The sequence below is a fragment of the Mobula birostris genome, chromosome 3 (assembly GCF_030028105.1).
Source record: "Mobula birostris isolate sMobBir1 chromosome 3, sMobBir1.hap1, whole genome shotgun sequence".
Classification (NCBI taxonomy): domain Eukaryota; kingdom Metazoa; phylum Chordata; class Chondrichthyes; order Myliobatiformes; family Myliobatidae; genus Mobula; species Mobula birostris.
In genome coordinates, this window is record NC_092372.1 from 44,594,653 (window position 1) to 44,605,753 (window position 11,101).

The window sequence follows — 11,101 nt, forward strand, 5'->3', positions numbered from 1 at the left end:
GCTTGATAGCCTGACATAGGTATTCCTTTTTCCAGGTGGTCCAGTGAAGAGCACCTGCTGTAGACCTGGTTTGCTAGAAGGCATATTGCAGCAGGTCTACGTCCTTGCTCAGGCAGGAGTTAACCCTTGCCGGCACCAACTTCTGAAAGCATTTCATCACAGTAGATGTGAGTGATAGTTGCTGGGGCATCTCATCCTGCTCTTCTTCGGTACTAGTATGACTGATGCCCCTTTGAAGCAGGTGACTGCAGCAGTGAGAGCTTTAAGGTGGTTTTGAACATTCCAGCCAGTTGGTCAGCACAGGTTTTCAGTATGTTGTCGGGTATGCCATTTGGGGCCTGGCACCTACTGAGGGTTCAGCCTCTTGAAGGCTGTTCTGATGTTGGCCTCCGACACAGACATCGCAGGCTCCTTTGCATAAGAATAAATTTACTAAATAAAGTTGTTGTTCCCAGGCCTGACAGCAAGGTGAGACCCAAGGTTTGATTGATTTAAGTCCCAGGCCAAATTGGAAAAGTCGGGTGCAGGCAGAATCAAGGTGGTGGGGCCTGGGGTGAAAAGCGTATCAAAGCGGCAAGGCTTTGGTCTGAGAATGAGGAATGACCCAAAGTTTTGATGATTTTAGCACCAGGCCAGATTGAAAAGGTCAGGGTGCCAGGGCAGGAGGTGAGAAGTAGGCCAGTTTATCTGGCTGCTTCGTGAGGTTTACCCATCTGTGCACTGAGCTAAGGCTGTGGCCTGCCTGCAACAAGCGGACACCTGGATCAGCTACGGTGATGACTGGCTTTGTGACTGTGGACTCACTTCCATGAACTTCAGTTCTGAATATTATTTGCCTACTTTTATTGTTTGCGTGATTTGTTCTCTTTTTCTGCACGTTGCATGTTTGACAGTCTTTTTAAAAATGGGTTCTATTGGGTTTGTTTCGTGGCTGCCCATAAGGAGACAAATTTCAAGGGTGTATATAGTATACATATGTTGGTAATAAATATACTTATAACTATGACGCAAAAAAATATCCATGGTGGTCTGAAGTTGTCAAAAGCAAGTCTCTGTGTACAGCTTAAATTAAATCTGGAACGTAATGGGCAAGTCCTCCGGCATCCATGTCAACATTGAATCTCCCCCACTCTCAGCTCTAGCACAGACCTCACCTATTCTCTCTTTTCCAGTCTACTTTTCACATTTTTAAGCTTGTTTTTGCTCTAACTTCTCCCAGTTTTGAAGAAAGGTTGCCTGGGCTTCCTCAAATTGCTGTTGTTTTTTTTTCCCAATATAAGCTGTCTGTCTTCCAGCTGGAACACACAGACGAGACCTCACTGGGATAATTTTCATAAGTCAGAGACGCACTTGTGAAATTAACTTCAGTTTTTCACAGTAGCAGTGACAAAGCAAAGTCAAATGAGATGATTTTATACATGGTCACAGAAATGAAGAATTAATTTGGCAGTAGAACAAACTGGAAACACCAAGAATCAGCATATAGCAAGCAAATAACCATAATCAAGCCATGAATCTCCAATATTCATTTGCCCAGTTATGCTTTTCCTGGCTATAGTCCTGTGGTTGTTTTAATATTTTTTTTCCTTTTAAGCAATTTCTTAGTCTTTGGCATCTATTACTTTTCCATTTCATGTATTTATGTCAGCAGGCTTTATGAATTTTCATGGAGTAATCATAAAGTTTCATTAAATTTCTTCAAAACAGTAGAGGTAGAAATCTTTGGTTTCTACTGAAACAGGTAGGAAGTGATGGAATGATTTCTCCTCCATTTCACAGACATTTGCCCTCGCCCCTCCTTCCCACCACCTTAACAGGGATAGAATTCTTCTTGCCCTTACCTACCATCCCATGATCTCCACAACCTGCACATCATTCTCGCTCACCGCTGCAGGATCCTACCACTAAACATATCTTTATCTCCCTGCACAGATTGCTTTTTCTGTGATTCCCTTGTCCAGTCAATCCCTCTACACTGGTCTCCCTCCTGGTACTTACCTCTGCAAGTGGAGGAAGTGCTATATCAGCCCATTCACCTCCTCCCTCACCTCCGTTCAAGGCCTCAAACAGTCCTTCCAGGTGAGGCAACACATCACTTGTGAGTCTTTCCGGGTTATCTACTGTATCCGGTGCTGCCAACGTGGCCTTCTCTACATTGGTGAGCCCCAACATAGAAAGAGCGACTGCTTTGGTCAGCACCTTCACTCTGTCTGCGACAAGGAAATTTTCTAGTGGCCAATCATTTAATCCCAATCCCCATTCCCATTCCAACATGTCGGTCCATGGTCTTCTACTGCCATGGTGAGACCACTCTCAGGTGGGAGGGGCAACACCTTGTATTCCGTCTGGATAGTCTCCAACCTGGTGGCATGAACATCAACTTCTCTAACCTCTGGTAATTTTGCCCATCTCTCTTTTTCTATTCCCCATCTTGAACCTCTCTTACCTCTTCTCCTCATCTGTCTATCACCTCCCTCTGCGGTCCCTCCTTCTTCCCTTTCTTCCATTGTCCACTCTCCTCTCCCATCAGACTCTTCCTCTTCAGCCCTTTACCTTTTCCACCTATCACCTTTCAGCTTCTCACTTCACTCCCCCCCCCCCCACCCAACTTCCTTCCCCCTCGTCCGGTTTCTCCTATCTCCTTCCAGCTTGACCTCCTTCCCCTTCTCCCACCTTCTTATTCTGGCTTCTTCCCCTTTCATTTCCAGCACTGATGAAGTGCCTCATCCTGAACTGTTGACTGTTTATTCCCCTCCATACAAGCTTCCTGATCTGCTCATTTCCTCCAGCATTTTGTGTGTGTGTGTGTGTGTTACTCCGGTTACACCTTCTTCCTGGATCAGGCCGCTTTGTTGTTTGTTGCCAATGAGCTGCAAGCACTAGATGGCGCTCCACTGCCTATTGGGAAAAGTGCTAGTTTCCACATCTCGCTGGCCAGTTGCTCAGCAGTGGCCTGGCAGATTTAAAAGATAAATCTGGTGTGGCCTGGTTGTTTTTGTGCTTTGCTTTCTAGTTTGAGGAAATTTGGTCTGTCGCCAAAGACTCTTGCAAATTTCAACAGAACCATTCTGACCGGATGGATCACTGCCTGGTATGGAGGGTTTAATGCACAGGAAGGAAAGAGGCGGCGGAGGGTGTAGATTCAGCCAGATCCATCATGGGACCACGCTTCCACACCATTAAGGACATCTTCAAATAGCAGTGTCTCGAGAAAGCGGCATCCATCATTAAGGACCCTCACAACCCAGGACATGCCCTCCTCTCATTACTACCATCAGGGAGGAGGTACAGGAGCATGAACGCTGACACGTAGTGTTTTAAGAATAGCTTCTTCCTTTCTGCCTTCAGGTTTCTGGTCGGTCCATAAACAATACTTCACTAGTCCTCTTCTGCAGTACTTCTGTTATTTATTTAGAGATAGAGCATGGAATTAGCCCTTCCCACCTAACGAGCCACACCACAACATACGAAGAAACCAGAGCATCTGGAGGAAACCCACACACTCACAGGAAGGACGTGCAAACTTCTTACACCTGGTTAATACTCAGTGCAGAGGTTTGAGAATTTAAATTCATTTAAAGGAATGTTATCAGGAAAAGAAATAGTCAAATTAATCAAAGGAACCCAGCCGGTTCACATATGGACCCAGAAAGGAAATTTGCAATTCTCCCCTGGTCTGGTTCATATTTGGCTGCATTTGTACATTATGTGATTGACATTCATATGCCACCCAGCTGAACCAGATGGACAATGAATGCCAACAATGCCAGTAACACTTGCATCCTGAGAATGATTTATGAAATGAAATTACTTAATACTTTAAATGTGAAATACTATCATCCCCTGAGGGAACCAAAATGATTTTTTTTAAACTACAGCAAGAAGCTGAATCAGAACCTATAGTCTCTACCAAATGCATCTTTTACTTTATGTAAAGGACTTGAATAAGCACAGAAACTCACTGACAAAGCTGCGCTAACATATTCAAAGTAACCTTTGGAAACAATGGTCCTGAGACTGGTGGGCAACTTGTAATGTTTGTGACGGTCCTGAATTACCCCTATTAACTGTGCTTTTGAAAAGAGAGAGAGAGAGTTATTTAACACCAACATCTTGTTTTGAAAGAGAGAGAGAGAGAGAGAGAGAGAGAGAGAGAGAGAGAGGAAGATTAACTGTTGGACTGTCACTTTAAGGCATGAGAAAGAACTGGTTAACTTTTGGATTTCTGCTGAGTTGGAGAGAGGGATGGCACCGAGCAGCTCGAAAGTTGCTCTGGTGACCGAAGACAGGTTGTTGATACTTCTCAAGGACAGTTCGCCTGCTTGTGCCTTTCTTCACAGAGAGAGGAAGGAGGAGTTATTTGAATGACAGTTGATGCTCAGCACAGGAAGATAAAATAGGAGGTCAGATGATAGACCTCAGACACATGTTTGGACACTGAATGAACATTGTGCCCACAGGAAAAGTGGGTTTTGGAGGATCGATCAGGCGGATGGATCCCTCGCTCTTGCAGTGGAAAGAGAAAAGGGGTTGACTGGTGGGGAGTTATCCATGTGTCCACCCTCGCTTGGGGGATAGCTCCACCACAGAAAATCGGTCCCCTTTGTTAAAGTCACAGTCAATGGCTTTTAAAGGATTTCGAAGAACAACAAGAAGATCAACGGCGTCAGCTCACCTGAAGACTCAGATCTCTCCCTCTCTCTCCATCACTACTCAACTCAATATTATGAACTGAAATGAACTGAACTTTACTCCTCATTGTAAGACTGTATCTTTTTACCCCTAGACTTAAAGAAGCTTGGTTTTTCATACATATATTTGCACACTTACTGAAAAACTTACACATATATATATATATATATATATAATCATTGCTAACCTGTTTGATTTATCTACATTTTTATTACTGTATTGCGTAGTTACTAATAAATATTATTAGTCAATAGCAGTACTGGACTCCAAAGTGTTTTCCATCTCTGCTGGTTCTTTATTCCCGTCACGGGGTCCGTGACATGTTATACTGAAGTATTATATGAAATGTTCATGAATGTGTCCAAATTATGCAAGAACATTTGTATTTTTAAATCCAAGTGCCTTATAGCTACACATTTTTATTTGTTATTTAAAATAGAAAATGTGTTAAAGAGGAAATAAAACAGAAATTACTGGGGATATTTCAGACTCCAATATCTAGAGATTCTCACTCTTCAACCGACTGAGTGGACTGGTTTCAGTTAATACTGAAAGAAAGAGGAATACGTGGTGGTTGACTCAGATTCGATGGGCTGAAGGGTCTGTTTCTGTGTTTTATGACTCTGTGTCTCTTTGATTGTAGTGCAATTTTGGAAGCTGAAAACACAATAAAGGAATTTTAACGATTTCAATAAATTCAACACCTTGTTAAAAGTGTTATGTTTTGGAACTCGTGATTATGCATGAGGTAGAGGTTAACTACTAGTCACCTTGCATGCTCATTTGGAATAATGAGCTTCCGAATGTTCAGCTTTTTTTTTAACTTTACAGACTCTGGATTAATTACCATGCATTATTTAATGGTGCCATACTGCAATCAAAACACAACAATTTTGCGCTGTTGATTTGCGAATGCCCTGAGCTACCCTCATTAATCAATTCCCTTGGCATACGCCTAGGCTGTAACAAGAGTCAGAATAATATAACCACGTTGATTTATGTATATATAAGGCTATTAAAACCACAATTTACGTCTTTAGGAGTGTATATCATCTTGAAAATTAATCCTTGCGAAACTACTAGAGATGTACAGTGTATTATTTTGTATTTCAGCAAACCCATTAACAATCCACAAAAAACTGATATCATTGTTAGTATATTATTTTTACAGTTGTCAATAAATTAAAGTAAATACATGTGATTATTGCAAAGTTAATTAAAGATATATCTTAATTGAATGCGGTCGTTAAAAACAAAGAGAGCTTGACCTGGATTTTCTTGTCAGTAGGAGACATAAACACTTTCTGAATTTGTGAGGATTGGCCATTTAGAACTTCCCACCTGGAGAGGGGCAGTAGGAAGCTGCAGAAGTCCGACCCACGAATATAACCGTGAATAAAATTTGACAAGTTTTTAAGCAATAGATACATCTTGGAGGATGTTCAAAATACAATGAATTTTTCTGAATATTACCAATGTTCAGGAGTAATCAAATTTAACTGTATTGAAACCATTAGAAGTTAAGTTATTAGAAATTTTAAATATAAAATAAAATGTATTTAAGTATACTTAATTTTTTCAAAAATGATACCTAATGACGTTCTAAAAATAAACTCTTCCTGGGTGTCCAGTTGAGTACAGGCATTGATTATAATCAACATTTTGATGACAAACGTTGCCATCTTCATCAGGGATGATGCCTGGGCATGTCTTGTCCAGTTGTATTTATACCCCTGTTGTCCTTCCCTCCCTGATTGGTGAGTCATCATTCAATTAGGTTTCTGCTGTTCCACCTTGTTTACAATAACATTCTAGTATTAATGTTGTGAATCAAATCACAACTATTTCACAACAATTTTTAAAATATCTTGCCTGCTCTATTTCCCAGCATTATATTTAGGTAATTTAATTTTGTAGGTACTGAAACATAGAAACACAGAAAATCTACAACACACTACAGGCCCTTCAACCCACCATGTAATCTACTCTAGAAGCTGCCTAGAATTTTCCTAATGCATAGCCCCCTATTTTTCTAAGCTCCATGTATCAATCTAAGAGTTTCTTAAAAGACTCTATTGTATCTGCCTCTACCACCTTCGCTGGCTGTGCATTCCACACACCCACCACTCTGTAAAAAACTTACCCCTGACATCCCCCTTGAACCTACCGCCAAGCACCTTAAAACCATTCCCCCTCGTGTTCACCATTTCTGCCCTGGGAAAAAAGCCTCTGACTATCCACACAATTAATGCCTTTCATCATCTTATACACCTCTATCAGGTCACCTCTCATCCTCTGTTGTTCCAAGGAGAAAAGGCCAAGTTCACTCAACGTATTCTCATAAGGCATGCTCTCCAATCCAGCCAATATCCTTGTAAATCTCCTCTGCACTCTCGCTGTAGTTAATCAAAGTTAATCAAAAATGGTAAAAGTCATCAAGTAAAATGAAGGGTCTCAATCTGAAATAACTATTGTCTGTTTGCCTTCATGCAACCATTGTCTGTACTCCACACAACTATTGTCTGTACTTCACACAACTATTGTCTGTACTCCACACAACTATTGTCTGTACTTCACATAATTATTGTACTCCACACAACTATTGTATGTACTTCACACAACTATTGTCTGTACTTCACACTAATATTATCTGTACTCTACACAACTATTGTCTGTACTCCACACAACTATTGTCTGTACTTCACACAACTATTGTATGTACTCCTCACAACTATTGTCTGTACTCCGCACAACTATTGTCTGTACTCGACACAACTATTGTCTGTTTGCCTCCACACAACTAGTGTCTGTACTTCTCACAACTATTGTCTGTTTGCATCCACACAACTATTGTCTGTACTTCTCACAATTATTGTCTGTACTCCACACAACTATTGTCTGTTTGCCTCCACACAACTGTTCTCTGTACTCCACACAACTATTGTCTGTACTACACACAACTATTGTCTGTACTTCACACAACTATTGTCTGTACTTCGCACAACTATTGTCTGTCTCCACACAACTATTGTCTGTACTTCACACAACTATTGTCTGTTTGCCTCCACACAACTATTGTCTGTACTTCTCACAACTATTGTCTGTACTCCACACAACTATTGTCTGTTTGCCTCCACACATCTATTGCCTGTACTCCACACAACTATTGTCTGTACTCCACACAACTATTGTCTGTACTTCACAGAACTATTGTACTCCACACAACTATTGTCTGTACACCACACAACTATTGTATGTACTTCACTCAACTATTGTCTGCACTCCACACAACTATTGTCTGTAGTCCACACAACTATTCTCTGCTTGCCTCCACCCAACTATTGTCTGTACTCCACACAACTATTGACTGTACTCCACACTATTGTCCGTACTTCACACAACTATTGTCTGTTTGCCTCCACACAACTGTTCTCTGTACTCCACACAACTATTGTCTGTACTACACACAACTATTGTCTGTACTTCACACAACTATTGTCTGTTTGTCTCCACACAACTATTGTCTGTACTTCACACAACTATTGTCTGTTTGCCTCCACACAACTATTGTCTGTACTTCTCACAACTATTGTCTGTACTTCACACAACTATTGTCTGTTTGCCTCCACACAACTATTGTCTGTACTTCTCACAACTATCGTCTGTTTGCCTCCACACAACTATTGTCTGTACTTCTCACAACTATTGTCTGTTTGCCTCCACACAACTATTGTCTGTACTCCACACAACTATTGTCTGTACTCCACACAACTATTGTCTGTACTTCACACAACTATTGTCTGTTTGCCTCCACACAACTATTGTCTGTACTTCACACAACTATTGTCTGTTTGCCTCCACACAACTATTGTCTGTACTTCTCACAACTATTGTCTGTACTTCTCACAACTATTGTCTGTACTCCGCACAACTATTGTCTGTACTCTACTCAACTATTGTCTGTACTCCACACAACTATTGTCTGTACTTCGCACAACTATTGTCTGTTTGTCTCCACACAAATATTGTCTGTACTCTACACAACTATTATCTGTACTTCACACAAATATTGTCTGTACTCCACACAACTATTGTCTGTGCTTCATGCAACTATTGTCTGTTTGTCTCCACACAACTATTGTCTGTACTGCACACAACCATTGTCTGTACTTCACACAACTATTATCTGTACTCTACACAACTATTGTCTGTACTTCACACAACTATTGTCTGTACTCCACACAACTATTGTCTGTGCTTTATGCAACTATTGTCTGTTTGTCTCCACACAACTATTGTCTGTACTGCACACAACTATTGTCTGTACTCCACACAACTATTGTCTGTACTGCACACAACTATTGTCTGTACTTCACACTACTATTGTCTGTACTCCACACAACTATTGTCTGTACTGCACACAACCATTGTCTGTACTCCACACAACTATTGTCTGTACTGCACACAACTATTGTCTGTACTTCACACTACTATTGTCTGTACTCAACACAACTATTGTCTGTACTTCACACAACTATTGTCTGTACTCCACACAACTATTGTCTGTACTCCACACAACTATTGTCTGTACTCCACACAACTATTGTCTGTACTTCACTCAACTATTGTCTGCACTCCACACAACTATTGTCTGTACTCCACAGAACTATTGTCTGTACTTCACACAACTATTGTCTGTACTCCACACAACTATTGTCTGTACTCCACACAACTATTGTCTGTACTTCACTCAACTATTGTCTGCACTCCACACAACTATTGTCTGTACTCCACACAACTATTGTCTGTACTTCACACAACTATTGTCTGTACTCCACACAACTATTGTCTGTACTTCACACAATTATTGTCTGTACTCCGCACAACTATTGTCTGTACTCTACTCAACTATTATCTTTACTCCACACAACTATTGTCTGTTTGCCTCCACACAACTATTGTCTGTACTTCTCACAACAATTGTCTGTTTGCCTCCACACAACTATTGTCTGCACTCCACACAACTATTGTCTGCACTCCACACAACTATTGTCTGTACTCCATACAACTATTGTCTGTAGTCCACACAACTATTGTCTGTACTTCACACAACTATTGTCTGTACTCCACACAACTATTGTCTGTACTCCACACAACTATTGTCTGTACTTCACTCAACTATTGTCTGCACTCCACACAACTATTGTCTGTACTCCACACAACTATTGTCTGTACTTCACACAACTATTGTCTGTACTTCACACAATTATTGTCTGTACTCCGCACAACTATTGTCTGTACTCTACTCAACTATTATCTTTACTCCACACAACTATTGTCTGTTTGCCTCCACACAACTATTGTCTGTACTTCTCACAACAATTGTCTGTTTGCCGCCACACAACTATTGTCTGTACTCCACACAACTATTGTCTGCACTCCACACAACTATTGTCTGTACTCCATACAACTATTGTCTGTACTCCATACAACTATTGTCTGTAGTCCACACAACTATTGTCTGTACTTCACACAACTATTGTCTGTACTCCACACAACTATTGTCTGTACTTCACACAACTATTGTCTGTACTCCACACAACTATTGTCTGTACTTCACACAATTATTGTCTGTACTCCGCACAACTATTGTCTGTACTCTACTCAACTATTATCTTTACTCCACACAACTATTGTCTGTTTGCCTCCACACAACTATTGTCTGTACTTCTCACAACAATTGTCTGTTTGCCTCCACACAACTATTGTCTGCACTCCACACAACTATTGTCTGTACTCCACACAACTATTGTCTGTGCTTCACACAACTATTGTCTGTGCTCCACACAACTATTGTCTGTACTTCACACAACTATTGTTTGTTTGTCTCCACACAGCTATTGTCTGTACTCCACACAACTATTGTCTGTACTCCCCACAACTATTGTATGTTTGTCTCCACACAACTATTGTTTGTTTGTCTCCACACAACTATTGTCTGTACTCCACAGAACTATTGTCTGCACTCCACATAACTATTGTCTGTTTGCCTCCACACAACTATTGTCGGTACTCCACACAACTATTGTCTGTGCTCCACACAACTATTGTCTGTACTTCACACAACTATTGTCTGTACTTCACACAACTATTGTCTGTTTGCCTCCACACAACTATTGTCTGTACTTCTCACAACTATTGTCTGTACTCCACACAACTATTGTTTGTTTGTCTCCACACAACTATTGTCTGTACTCCACACAACTATTGTCTGTACTCCACACAACTATTGTATGTTTGTCTCCACACAACTATTGTTGGTACTCCACACAACTATTGTTTGTTTGTCTCCACACACCTATTGTCTGTACTCCACACAACTATTGTCTGTACTCCACACAACTATTGT

The 11,101-nt window shown here is 40.8% G+C and overlaps 1 protein-coding gene across 1 annotated transcript in view; it reads left to right on the top strand.

Moving 5' to 3' along the window:
• The window catches only part of LOC140194581 (uncharacterized), a 69,149-nt gene extending 64,356 nt beyond the window's left edge, over positions 1 to 4,793 (top strand). The window contains exon 5 of the mRNA XM_072251803.1: positions 4,461 to 4,793. Coding sequence (XP_072107904.1) covers positions 4,461 to 4,578 — 118 coding nt within the window. The 3' untranslated portion in view covers positions 4,579 to 4,793. The remainder of the gene's footprint in view (positions 1 to 4,460) is intronic.
• The last annotated feature ends 6,308 nt before the right edge of the window (positions 4,794 to 11,101 follow it).